This window comes from Grammomys surdaster, unplaced genomic scaffold (assembly GCF_004785775.1).
Source record: "Grammomys surdaster isolate TR1022 unplaced genomic scaffold, NIH_TR_1.0 237, whole genome shotgun sequence".
Taxonomy (NCBI): Eukaryota; Metazoa; Chordata; class Mammalia; order Rodentia; family Muridae; genus Grammomys; species Grammomys surdaster.
The window spans coordinates 1,510,578-1,524,494 of NW_021604682.1; the positions used below are offsets into that span (position 1 = coordinate 1,510,578).

Consider the following 13,917-nt stretch of genomic DNA (forward strand, 5'->3'; position numbering starts at 1 on the left):
CAGTGGTACCTCAAGGTTGCTTTTATAGTTTGAGTGCACTATGGTGGTTGAAACCCTGCCTGCAGCCATGGTTCTGCTAGCCCCTGAAGGGGCCTTTCTCTGCTTCTCTGAGATCAGATGTTTTCTCACCTCCAAGTGTACTAGGGTTGGCCAGAGCATTGGTTCCGCCCCCCAGCCGCACCCCCCATTATAGTCTTATAAGGAATTGAGCGCTAAGCTTTTTGGGAAGACTCTCACTGTCACCTGCTGTAGGATGTCCAGAGTTTTCTCTTGATGGATACCTGGTGAGGACGCGGAGTCTTTCGAGCCTTGGGAAGTGTGCGTGGGGATATTCACTCTTCTCTTCTGTATGGTCCACATCAATTTACTGCTCATCTGACTGACTTGGGGAAGAGTATATTGAAGGTAGAGAGGTAATCCTGGACTGATCCAGGATAGTTCCAGAAACCTCCCTTTCTCACACTGTCCGCTGTGTGAGAAAATACTCTGGGCATATTTGATCTTTTGATTTTATAAGCCCATTGGGTGCTAATAATCTTAGGATGGGTGCCGTGTTCCCTGTTGTCTGTGGTTCAGGTAGAGGCCCTTGCAGTGATTCTTTATGTGCTGGTTTTAGAAACTTCACCTGGAAATGTTGGCTGACCAGCCTCGGACAACCAAGTACCACAGTGTCATCCTGCAGAACAAGGAGTCCCTGAAGGACAAGGTCATCCTGGATGTGGGCTGTGGCACCGGCATCATCAGTCTCTTCTGTGCACATCATGCACGACCCAAGGCAGTAAGTGTGTCTGCCCCCATCTATGCCCAGCTGTGGGCCAGCATGGCAGCTGGCTGGACAGGCGGCCACCATGTGGTTTGCTTTCTGCTCACAGGAGGGAAGTACATCTCTGGTCCATCTATGGCTGAGACTATGACATACCATACGGGCTGTGAACAATGTAAATCACAACATCAGTGACAGAGATACTTATTCTGCTACATTGTATTCGCAGTGGAGCTCGGTGATTAGGCAGTAGAAGAGGAGGTGGAGCTGGGAGAAGAAGAGAGGGAGGGGAGGGGAAAAAGGAGAAGGGGAGGAGAGAAAGAGAGGGAGGAGAGGAGAAGAAGGAGGCTATTAGCCATGGAGAACCACAGATGGGTCTAAAGCTGTCCTGGGTAGCAACTTCTATCAAAAGGTTAGACATTGGGTAACAACTCTAATTGTGTGGGCATCTTGTTGATTGAGCAGTTCTAAATATATAAATCCTTTAGATAATCATTAAGCTTTAAGAGTCTCATTTCTAACGGGTACTGGGAGGAAAGCAGATATTATCTGGGGTTCAGCAGAGCTTTGTGGATGTAGTGTGGGGGATTGGCAGAGCCATCTCCCATGCTGATGTCTCGTGGGTGCCAGGGCCTGCACATCTAGCTAGCCTGAGCCCCGGTCAGAGCCGAGGAGCAGTGGGAACATGGTGGCTGCCCGGGAATAGGCCAGACCTGGTGCCATTTTCTAAATATCACCCCTACATGTTACTTTAGCTCACTATAGAAAATGGTGGGTGCATATGACTGCCCTGGGCCACATGTAGTTGAGCTGCCCCAGTCCAGGCCCTTGGCCTTTTTCTCCTCCCTTTTGTGGCATATCTGTGCTGAGCGGTACTGTGGCCTCATGACAACCTGACAGAGTAGCCAAGAAACCAGTACAAGGCAGTGCTGACTGTACCCAGATACTGCCAGTGAGGAGCAACATCCAGACGCTCTTTCAGTTCTCCCTTGAGCATCTGGTATGGCTGTCCCCAGGACGTAGACATACTCACTGTTTGTCTTAGGATTGTTATTGCTGTGACAAAGCACCATGACCAAAAAGCAAGCTGGGGAGGAAAGGGTTAATTCAGCTTACACTTCCACATTGCTGTTCATCATGAAGGAAGCCAGGACAGGAACTCACACAGGGCAGGAACCTGGAGGCAGGAGCTGATGCAGAGGCCATGGAGGGTGTTACTTACTGGCTTGCCTCCCATGACTTTTCTTGGTCTGCCTTCTTGTAGAACCCAGGACTACCAGCCCTGGGGATGGCCCCACGCACAATGGGTTGGGCCCTTCCCCACTGATCAATGAGAAAATGGCTTACAGCTGGATCTCATGGAGGCATCCCCTTAACTGAGGCTTCTGTTTCTCTGATGACTCTAGCTTGTGTCAAGTTGACACACACAAAACCAGGCAGTACACTGTTCTTTATTGTCCTGGGCACTTGTTTTATGGCTTCAGGCTGTATATGTCATATAAAGGAGTCCACCTGGCAGAGCTGAGGTCCAGGCTGCCTGCAGTTGTGATGTATTTGTTGAGGAGGCTCGGGTAGAAGGCAGAGTAATCAGTGGTACTTTCTCCAGTACCCCATCCAGACTATAGGAGCGTGGATGCTTTGGCCTGCCACAGGCCTCCATTCGAATTGCAGAGTCCTCTGAAAGCACTGTTGGAGGACTGGTTGTGATTTGGGAGAACAGAGGTCACATGACTGGATGTGGGGGGGTCAGGTCATGTGCTAACAGGCACCCTTTTCTGCTCCAGGTGTATGCTGTGGAAGCCAGTGACATGGCCCAGCACACTGGCCAGCTGGTCCTGCAGAATGGCTTTGCCGACACAATCACTGTGTTCCAGCAGAAGGTGGAGGACGTGGTGCTGCCCCAGAAGGTGGACGTGCTGGTGTCGGAGTGGATGGGGACCTGCCTGTTGGTAATGCCATAGCCTGTGGTGGTCTGTGGGTGGTGGCGAGTTCTCATTTCTTATGAACCTAGCACCCTGGGCCCATCTGAGGAGTCTTTAAAAATTATGATTAATTGTGACTTTTTTTTTCTGAAGGGTGGTGTTGTTTTTCGTTTTGTTTGCCTTTTTCCCCCTTCCCTTCTCCCCCTTGCTCCAGCCCCACTCAGTCCAGCCCAAAGTCCACTGTAGTTGTCTTCAGACACCCATATGAGGGCATCAGATCTCATTACAGATGGTTGTGAGCCACCTTGTGGTTGTTGGGATTTGAACTCATGACCTCCTGAAGAGCAGTCGGTGCTCTTAACTGCTGAGCCATCTCTCCAGCCCAAGGGTTGTTTTTTAATTTATTGGATGATACCTGCGCAGTGTAGGGAATCTTTAACTGCAGCAGCAGCAACAACAACAACAAAACGCTCCATAAATGAAGGAGTGTAGCATTCTCCTGAGCTCTCCAGATCATCTGCTCTTTCCTGGGAAATCTGAAGACCTCCAGGGCCGGTTCCTCAGTCAGCAGTGTTTCCGTTTTCGTGGCTCCCCCTGCTCTAGGCTAGCCCTGGCGCTGTGAGACTCTCACTGAGCCTGTCATGTTCCCAGGACTCACAGAAGGAATCAGACAGACCTGGTTAACACGTTCACTTCTCCGCCATGACCCTCATTGCTTGTATCATGTATGTGCTATATAGTATCATTGCATCTTTCCAGGCGGCTCAGGGAGGAGGCGGGGTCAGCAGCGGTTATGTGTCTAGCCCTCTCCTGCTGGGCCTAGTATTGTGAAACCCAAGACATTTTGTGCAATATCTCAGCCTGAAATGATTTTGAAAAGACAGATGATGTACGATATGCATTTGCCTTTGCTTCCCTGAAGTATGTATGGCAGTGGCCTGACTTTCATCCCAGACAATCCAGGGAGCCCCCAGTTGTCCTTCCCAGTGTAGCCACAGGTGTAGGTGTGGGCAGATGCCAGGGAAGGTTACTCCAGATGGAACTGAAGAAGCTATGAGCCGGTCCTTATTGAGCATTCTTGTTTGAGTCCCCTCTGGACACAGAGATTCAGCAGCTTAGTTGACACGGACCCTGTTCCTCTGAAAGTCACCATTTTCCATGGTTCACCAAGATGCAATAGATAACCTAAAAGGGCCTAGTGCACGCATGTGCACACACACACACACACACACACACATACACACACACATACACCCGTATGCACAACTGTACAAGTTCTGGTCATACTTAACCCAAACTACAAACAGCCCATACACCCTTCAGCCGTTTAATGGATATGCTGTCAAATCCATACAAACTGAGGCAGCCACAGTGTGTGCTCCTGTGGACAGCCCCAAACACGTACACTGAAGGAAGGAGGCCAATCTCAAAAGGCTACTCCTCACTGCGGAACTCCATTCAGACGATGGAGACTTTCCTGAATGCCATGTCAGGAGGTGTGTCAACAGAGCTATGGCCTGTGCTGACCCGGCTGTTAGGGTCACATCACATGGGTACCCAAGTGTATGTAGCTTGTATACTCCGTCAGGGCAGTTCTATCTGACAACAGAAACTAAAATGTAAAGGTCAGATCTCTATTTCGTATGTGTGCACATATTTGTGAATGTGTGTGGAACAGTACTTGAAAATAATCTTGTTCCTTCAGGGGCTGGGTTTTCTTGCGATTTGAATTGCATTTCCTTTTCCAGTTTCTATAAATTCTTAACGGTCTTTAGTTTGTTGTAAAACTTGAGTAGGTTACTAAGAAGGTGAAGCCTTCTGTGGCTTCCCATCCGTGAGGGCAGAAGGCAGAGTGACCTCTGGTGTTAGCCTTCAGCCCCTGCTCTGACTCTCTCGTTCCTGAGCTTGAACTAAGTTTAGGTACAAAAGGAAGCCTGGCCTGTTTGTGTTGGTCTTACTGAGTCCTAAAGGTGACAGACTTTACTGATGGACTTCCTGAAGGCTTGAGGGGAGAAGATGAAATGCCTGTTCTTCTAAGGGACCCACAGTTAATATACTTGAAATATGACAATGCCAGGGACACTACAGGCGAGCTAATCTTGTTTGTTAGGTAGAGCCACGCTGCACCTGGGGGGTGGGGAGGAGTGCTTTAAAATCTAGTGGCGTGACTCCGAGTGTCAGTCTGGGGCAAGTGCGAGAATATCTGTCAGTTGTAATCTCCCCCTGGATATCAGTTAAATGGGAAATGACATGAGCCCTTCTCAGACTATGAAACATATGTAACACTTTCAGAAGAGCATAGAACAAACCCCAAGTTCTCACGATGCTTTCCCGGCCCAGCTGGGATAGTTTCTGGGTAAGACTACAGGATGGGCTGTGGCATTCTGTCTGTGGTATGCGAGACCTCAGTGACACACCTGCATCTCTTCATCCCATGCAGTTTGAGTTCATGATCGAGTCCATCCTGTATGCCCGGGACGCGTGGTTAAAGGAGGATGGCGTCATCTGGCCAACCACGGCTGCACTGCATCTGGTACCCTGTAGCGCTGAGAAAGACTACCACAGCAAGGTGCTCTTCTGGGATAATGCGTACGAGTTCAACCTCAGTGCACTCAAGTAGGTGTGCGTGGGCGCTCATGGGGTGGATCGCTTGCAGGGTTGACCACTGCGACCGATTGCAGGGGTTACCGCTGTGCAGGCAGTTGATGGGGGTCTCTATGTGTCTGAGAAGCAGAGGTGGCCCTGTCAATCTTTATTCTGTGGAAGACACAATTTTCCCTCCTTTATGAACGACACACCTTACATCTCCTCCAGTGACCCAGAATGAACGCAGAAACATTGCTGAGATTTTCTTGTTTCTGTCTCCTCTGCCTTCCCCTGCCCACTCCTCTCGGCTCCTTATTGGTTATATATGGGGGAACCTGTTATAGGTGGGGAGATATGTCTCCTCTTGCCTTCCCTCCAGCCTCGTCTGTGGCCCCAATCCCTATACTTGGCTTCCTGGAGGAGACTCCTCAGGACACAGGTAGAGCAAGCAAGTAGTCAAGGTCTATTTTAGCCTACGTACAAGTAAAGTGGGGAGTAAGTACCCCCTCCTGGGTGGAGTGCTGTCTGAGCCAAGTGGCAGGAGTAAAGGGCTCCTCTAGTATCGAGATTGTCCACCCTCGGAGTGAACTAAGCTGGTTCCTTTCCTAGAAAGAATAGACGGAGGATTTCTTAGGAGCTATCTTTACCCACACTTTAATCTGTTATAAATTAGATGCGTTGGATGCAAGAATATGTCAAAAGAGGCTGGTTGTGGTGGTGCATGCCTTCAGCACTCAGGAAGCAGAGGCAGGTAGATGTCTGTGAGTTCGAGGTCAGCCTGCTCTACATTAGCAAGTTCTGGGCTAGCCAAGGCTATGACGTGAGACTCTGGACCCCCACTCCCCAAAAAAGAACACATGAAAGGTGTATAACCCGTAAAGTTGAGAAGTTCCCTAGAGGAAAGGGCAGCCGTAGCGTTCTGTTGCTGGGGCTGCTGGGAATGGCTTAGTCTTTCCCGTCGTTTTTCCTCTTCCCTAGTCAGCGTGGCTGACTCAAACTCAGATGTAAGCTTTTATACCTTCCTCAGCATTCTGGACCTGGCCATTTCGACTCTTACACTGGTTTTCACTGTAACAGAACCTAATACAGCAAGCAACTCCTTACTATTGAGGGGAAATATGGCAAAAGGAGTGTAGAGAGAACCTCACGCCCCAGGGAGGAGGTTCTTCTCTAGAACAGACCTTGACATGGCTGGTGGGAGTGGGAAGAGCCCTTCTGAGAGCAAGGCTGTCCTGAAACACAGGAATTGAGACCTCCTGAGGTGAGGCTTTGCTGGAGAGTGGACCCTGAAATGAGGAAAGAGTCCCCCACTGAGAATGAGACTCTGTTCTAGAACAGGCCCGGAGTCAGAGACTGAGCCTCCTAAAATGAATCTGCTCTAGAATGGGCCCTGAGACAAACCTTCCAACTTTTTGGGTGGTTTGAATGAGAAATTGTCCTCCGTAGGCTCCGGTGTTTGAACACTTGGTGTCTAACTGGTAGTGCTGCTTGGGGAGGTTTAGGGGGTACATAAAGCATTGCTGGAGGAAGTCTGTCAGTGGGTGTGGGCTTTGAGTGCTGATGGCCCCACCCCACTTCCGGTTCACTTTCTCTTCATGCGCTTACATTTGAAGATGTAAGCTCTCAGCATCTTGGTCCTGCTGCTTTTCTTGCCACCTGTTTCCGCCTCTCCCAGCCATGATGGATTCTTATTCCTCGAGAGCTGTAAGCCCAATGAATGCTTCTCCCTAAGTCATCTTTAGTCATGGTGTCTTAATTCCATGCAACACCAAGCCACAGCCCTGGGACAAGGGGAAGAACACTCACCCCGCCAAACTTTCAGCCTGTGAAGGAGAGCCTTCGGGGTCTTCTGCCCATATGAATAAAAACAACCGAATTTAAAAAAAAAAAAAACAAATCAAAACTGCTGCTAATGTGGCTCAAGGAAGCCAGGATCGGTCCCAAGCTGGCAGCTAAACCTGCCATTGTCATCTCTGCTGGCTTAAATGAGAATGGGCTTATATATTTGAGTGTTTGGTCCCCAGTGGAACCAAATGGAACTGTTTGGAAAGGATTAGGAGGTGTGGCCTCGTTGGAGGAGGGTGAGCTTTGAAGTTTCAGAAGTCCACATCAGGCCGTCTCTCTCCTTGCCTGCTGCCTGCCAACCAGGATGTAAGCTCTTGGCTACCGCCCCATTGCGATCCCTGCTTGCCTGCTGCTGTGCTCCCTGCCATGATGATCATGGACTGACCCTCTGGAACTGGAAGCAAGCCCCCTATTGAATGATTCCTTTGTAGGGTGCCTTGGTCATTGTGTTTCTTCATGAAAGTAGAACAGTAGCTAAGACATCATCCACGAGATACTGGCTTTACAGGCATGAAGGACGCAAGAGTGAAGAGTTCGGGGATCCTTCCTCCATAATGTCAGAAAGCCCCTGAGGCTTAGGCTGTGTGTGACAGGGGAGTCCCTAAGGGAAGGCCTTGAGAGGCCATTGTGTGAAACTGAATAGAAAGCCTGGGTTGTGGTGGAGACCCCAAGATGTTGGAGATGCCAGAATAGCGAGTTATCTACCAAGGAGAGCCACCTTTAGGGAGTGGAACCAGCCTGAGAGAGATACATGTTACAGGCAGCAAAACTAGTGGGTGGGGCCATCTAATCCCTGTGCGATTAAAGTCTCAGCCATTGGACACGGAGTTGGAGGGCTTAGCAGTCACCCTGCTGGGCTCTGGTTTTGCTTTGGTCCTATATTTCTTCTGTCTCCATTCCTCTTATTTGGAATGGTACTACATATTCTTTGCCATTATTTTAGAAGTATGTATTTGATTTTTTGATTTTATAGAGGTTTGCAATTGAGAGGTCACATTGAGGCCCAGAAAGGACTTTGGGCCAGAGTAGTGTTGCTACTCTGAAAGACTAGCAGGACTTTGGAAGTTGGACCAAATGTGTATGTATTATGATGTGGCCATGAGCCTTTGGGGGCCAGGGAGTGGAATGTGGTCATTTGAATGAGAAATGTCCCACATAGGCTCTGGTATTTGAACAGGTGGTGTCCAGCTGGTAGCACTGGAGTTGAGGAGGCTTGGCTGTGGCCCTGTCAGAGGAAGTGTGTCACTGGGGGCGAGCCTTGAAAGATGCTAGCCTTGCTCCACTTCCAAGTAACTCTGTGGTGGTTTGTATATGTGTGGCCTAGGGAGTGGCACTATTAGAAGGTGTGGCTCTATTGGAGTGGGCGTGGCCTTGCTGGAGTGGGTGTGGCCTTGTTGGAGTAGGTGTGTCACTGTGGGCATGGGCTATAAAACCCTCATCCTAGCTGCCTGGAAGCCAGTATTCTGCTAGCAGCCTTCAGATGAGGATGTAGAACTCTCAGCTCCTCCTGCACCATGCCTGCCTGGATGCTGCCATGCTCCCATCTTGATGATAATAGACTGTACCTCTGAACCTGTAAGCCAGCCCCAATTAAATGTTGTCCTTATAAGAGTTGTCTTGGTCATGGTGTCTGCTCACAGCAGTAAAACCCTAACTAAGACACTCTTTCCGTTTCGTGCTTATGTTTGTAAACATGGGCTCCCAGCTTCCTGCTCTGCCTGCCGTGTCTGCCACATGCCTCCTCAACCACAGCAGTCTCTTAGCTCCTATGGAGCCAGAATCTCAAGCAGACTCCTTTTTCCATACGTCATGCTTTGTCACGGTGTTTTATCACAGCAACAGAAAAGCAGTGCAGCACCTCGTAACCACAGGCTCCCTTAAAGACGGGATTGACACGTCCCACAGCCTTAGGTTTCTAGGTGTAACAGTCGGAGGAGGTTCATTTGTAATGATGAAGTCTTCAGTGGTGTGTGGGATGCCGAAACACACGTTAATTCCCAGCGTGTGCTCTGAATTCATAATGAGCATCATCAGATAGACCCATGTTGTTCACACTGTATCTGAAGATAGTTGACTTCATTTCTTGGTCCGGTGGACACCAGTGCTCTTGAACCTTGGAATGAGGCCTTTGGTCTCTTATAGCTGCCTCTATTAGAAGAGTGTGGCGAGCTGTTCCTTTCCCATGAGAGCAAGGTGGTGCTCTAGGAAAGCCCCTTTACCAAGTACAAGAAACTACCGATATCTTCAGGGAGGGCTAGCTCAGCCTCGGATTCTTCAAATATTTTTGGAGGATGGGGTACTGGTGGTTAAGCATGGGGCTACAGACGTTGTATTTTATATTTTAATTAAAAAGTCAAAATAATAGAGAATGCAATATAAAAGCATCCTATCTTCCTTAATTAATATACAGAATCATTGCTCCCTCATTCAACATCCCAAAGGGAACAGAGAGGGAAGTGTCCTGTATATTGTGGTTCTCTTGTTCATCTAGAAGACATGGTGACATGTTGAGAGCTCTTTGGTTATACCCAGACAGGAGTCACGGGTAGATAGGCGAGGGAAAGCCCTTCATAGTGCTGGCCTCCGGCAGCTTTCCTGTCCCCAAGTGTTTCACAGCAGCGAAGCAGACAGAAGCATCAGAAAGCGGTATCCCTATTTTATAGTCCACATGTGGGGACCCTTAGCCCTTGGCAGCAACCATTGTTAACAGCTCTCAAACTGAAATCCTTGGCTTTGAAGACTTGATACATCATTGCAATTCTCCTCTGACTTGTCATGGTTGGCTTCTGAGAGCTCAGGTCCCTATATTTGACAGGCTAAGGAAGGGCCCACTGAGCAGCAGGCTCTGAGGGCCAACTAGTGAGGCTCTGCAAGGCTGCAGAGCAGACGAGCTCTGCCAGGGGGGGACGGTCCTCCAGGCTGGGCTGTCAGTGCTCATTCATCACCGCCAGTGTACTTCCGGCTAAACCCTTGCCAGTGCCTCAAGCCTTTTCCTTAACTCTCCCCCTAGGTCTTTAGCGATCAAGGAATTCTTTTCAAGGCCAAAGTCTAATCATATCTTGAAGCCAGAAGACTGCCTCTCTGAGCCATGCACAATCTTGCAGTTGGACATGAGAACTGTGCAGGTCTCTGACCTAGAGGTGAGAGACGGGGGTGCTTCTGACATTAAATTGCTTCACGAGACACTGGGTATCAAGAACAGACATGTAGTAAGTGTCGTGTGTGTGTGTAGGGGTATCTTAGCGATGACTGTATAACACCATTAAATGAACTGTGTTTTCCTTACATTTTATTTTGGCTTTATCTTTCATGTTTTTCCATTCTTTCTATTTAATCTCTTCACTGTCTTGTTATTCTTTTACATTTATTTGATATTCTTGGCATTCTAAAAACCGTACAAATTACATTCCATCTATTGTGGTATCGTAATTCTGTGTAACAAATTCTTTCAACTGTTTTGTCATCCCTATCGATGACAAAAATTCTCGACACCTTTCTGGTGGTTAGTTAGGTCCCGTGACTGTTGGGTGGGCAAAGGAGTTTGGGATGGGTGTGATGGAGCCCGAGCCTTGTGAGAGTCTATCCGAGTGATCCAGGATGGCGTGCTCAGTTGAGGTTAGGGTTGGGGTATTGGGATTGGCACTGGTCTGCGGCACCAACATGTTATCCTGTGTTTGGGGCCAGACCATGCGTGGTGAGCTGCGATTTGACATCCAAAAGGCTGGGACCCTGCATGGCTTCACAGCTTGGTTCAGCGTGCACTTCCAGAGCCTGGAGGAGGGCCAGCCTCAGCAGGTGCTCAGCACAGGCCCGCTGCACCCGTAAGTGAGCCTACGGGGGATGCAGGGGGGCAGGCTGAGGGAGGTGATGGGGCTAGGCAGGGGGATAAGGAGTGGATGGAAGCAGGCTGGCTTACTGTGCTCCGGGTACCCTCAACCAGCCGCATGGGGTGTAAGGGATGCTTTGATTACCCTTCACCAAGAGATTAGACTTCCTGAGAATTTTTCCTAGTGTAGAAGGGCATCTTAGGCTTGGAGCTTCACTCCCCTGACATCTCCCGGCCCCTCAGCCCACGAGGTTGGATAAATCACTGGGGTGGCATGATGCCATCCAGCCTCTTGCTTTTCCATGAAGGTGGTAGGTTGAGTCCGCTGTATATGCCACGCCCCCACCCCTGTGGTCCAGATCAGAGAGGAAAGGATGGACAGGGACATTTGAAGAGTGACTGGAACCAAAGTTCACTCAGTCACTGTACCCTTTTCTATCCTCTGGGCCTGGGGACACAGAACCCATTGTAGTCACCCAGCCCTGTGTAGGCCACAAAGGTGAACCTTCCTTGACTTCTGGAACCCAAGCCATCTCTGTAACGTCCCTTCTGCTGCATCTGGAGCAGGGTGTCAGGGTCTGTGGCGTAGTTCTGATCCTGTAGACTTCAGGCCATAGGGTTGGCTATGGGGGGCGTCACTGGTTACCATGAGACTAAGCTAGGTTCCCGGGCAGGACGGGCAGGACAGGTCGTCAGTACAGAGGACCTCATTGGGGCTGCCAGACGAGGATTGTAAGTGGCCGCTCCTGTCTTGCAGCACCACACACTGGAAGCAGACCTTGTTTATGATGGACGACCCAGTCCCAGTCCACACAGGAGATGTGGTCACAGGTTCTGTCGTGTTACAAAGAAATCCGGTATGGAGAAGGCACATGTCCGTCTCTCTGAGCTGGGTTGTCACGTCCGCACTCGATCCCACATCTCAAAGAGTAAGATACTTCTTTGTAAAAATTAGGTCCTGTAGGGGGCTGGGTCTCAGGGAGACCACTCTGCGTGGTTATTAAGAACAGTGACAGATGCGTGTCCCCTGCCGTGGTTGGCCTAGCCTTTCTTGTATCATTGTAATCTTCATCTAGGACAAAGGTGTTATTGGATAAATTCCTCATTTCCTATTATGGGAGGTGGGCCGTTTAAGAAGGTAAATGTTTAATACTCATGTAACATAGCCGTTCAGAGAAATGCTATGCCTGCCTGGGGCTGCTGCTTGCGCTTTTCCCAGAAGAGACATGTGTGACGTGTGAAGCACATATTCCATATGTGGGGTGCATAGAGTTGGGTTGGGGGTCAGGCCTCAGGTCTTAAAGGGCTACTGGAAATTAGAGCTCTGTTTTCGGATGCAGCATTAATGTAGGAGAGAGAAGGAGAAAAATGAAACGGTTCTATTTTGTGGCAATTTTATCTTCAGTGTCAAGATGTTTGTCATTGAAGTGTGGGCGCTCGGAATGCCGTTCCATCCATTGTCAAATTATTTGGAAATGCTACGTGTCAATCAAACAGAAATGGTGAATCGGCTCTTTTTTAATTGTGTCTTTTACAGGTTGGAGAGAAAGTCTTTCCGATCTGGAGGTGACGGTTAGGCAGGGCGCAGGAGTCATGGTCATGGTATGCATCTCGGTGTAGGAAGATGCACCTGGCCACCTACTGTGACGTCCACACTCACCCGTCCCATGCTGTCCCCTTCCCACCTAGCAGGTGACACCGGACCCCTCACAGCTCACCCCCAGTGTCATTTCTCCTGTAGGCTGTGTATATAGGTGTTCATCCTGTGGTGGCCGTCGGCTGCCAGTGGTGACCGTGTTCCCAGCTGGGAGTAGTTATAGATCCCCGACACACATTTCAGCCTGTGTACCCGTGACTGTGATGTCCGAACCTCGTGTCAGTGGTGTCCTTGATGCCCTTGGCCAGCTGCTGCACCTGTGGATGGTGACTCGCAGAACCGTGCTCCGGTGTGAGGGATGGCCAAGCACCCGTGTCTCGGTGCAAGGACTGGAGGTGGCAGCGTGTGCAGTGGCCTCTGCATGGGTAGCCGCGTGTAATGTCTTATGGGTAAATTATATGTGGGACATAGCACATGCCCAATAAATATTTTTTAATGAACAAATCTTCTCTCTCCTGTTTCTGTGCATGTACAGTGTTTCTCATAAGTGTGGTGTGGTGGTCTGGATGAAAATGGCCTCCATAGGGAATGGCACTGTCAGGAGGTGTGGCCTTGTTGGAGGAGGTGAGGCCTTGTTGGAGGAAATCCATCACTGGGGTGGGCTCTGAGGTTTCGAATGCTCTAGTGAGGCCTAGTGTCACTCTCTCTTCCTGCTACCTGCCTATCCAGATGTAGAACTCTCAGCTACCTTTCCAGCAACACGTCTGCCTGCATGCCAATCATGCCAACGAGGGACCAACCCTCTGAACCGTACATCATCCCCAGTCAAATGCTTATTTTTATAGAGTTGTCATGGTCATGGTTTCTCATTACAGCAATAGAACCCCAACTAAGACACATGGTGTTGAGACAGGCTAGGCTGAATCCACGACAGGCTTCAAATTGGCAGTTCAGGGGACTAGGCTAGGCAAGTCCAGGCCCCACCACCTGGCCTGAGGCAAGGACAATGGGGCATCAGCAGTTTCCAGACTTCCTCAGCAACAGTTTCCAGCCCCCCCAGGTCCCAGCAATGGTTCTGGAGTATCCCTAGAGATAGAGCCGACAGGTTAAGATAGGGCTCACCTACCCCTCTCCAGAATTCCCCTAATGTGCTTTCAATCAGGCCTTGGAGCTCACCGGGGCATCTCCATCTTGGAAGATGGTAGCCCCCAGCATGCTGGAATTCTGCAGAATTAAACACTCTTTGCATTTATATACTATTCGAGTCCAGGGTATCATTCTTCAGTGAATCATGGACCCTTCCAGGATTCCACACTTCTTATTGCCTTGTAGCATTTCTTAGTGTTACATGTAAATTTGTGTTTGTTTTTATTATTTG

The 13,917-nt window shown here is 49.5% G+C and overlaps 1 protein-coding gene across 2 annotated transcripts in view; it reads left to right on the forward strand.

The window, feature by feature from the left end:
• The window catches only part of Prmt2 (protein arginine methyltransferase 2), a 25,210-nt gene extending 12,167 nt beyond the window's left edge, over window positions 1-13,043 (forward strand). For both annotated transcript variants that reach the window (XM_028773922.1, XM_028773921.1), the window contains exons 5-11: window positions 617-778; window positions 2,548-2,712; window positions 5,126-5,301; window positions 10,127-10,256; window positions 10,801-10,937; window positions 11,700-11,871; window positions 12,480-13,043. In XM_028773922.1, the coding sequence (XP_028629755.1) occupies window positions 617-778; window positions 2,548-2,712; window positions 5,126-5,301; window positions 10,127-10,256; window positions 10,801-10,937; window positions 11,700-11,871; window positions 12,480-12,512 (975 nt within the window). In that variant the 3' untranslated portion in view covers window positions 12,513-13,043. The remainder of the gene's footprint in view (window positions 1-616; window positions 779-2,547; window positions 2,713-5,125; window positions 5,302-10,126; window positions 10,257-10,800; window positions 10,938-11,699; window positions 11,872-12,479) is intronic.
• Window positions 13,044-13,917: the final 874 nt, after the last annotated feature.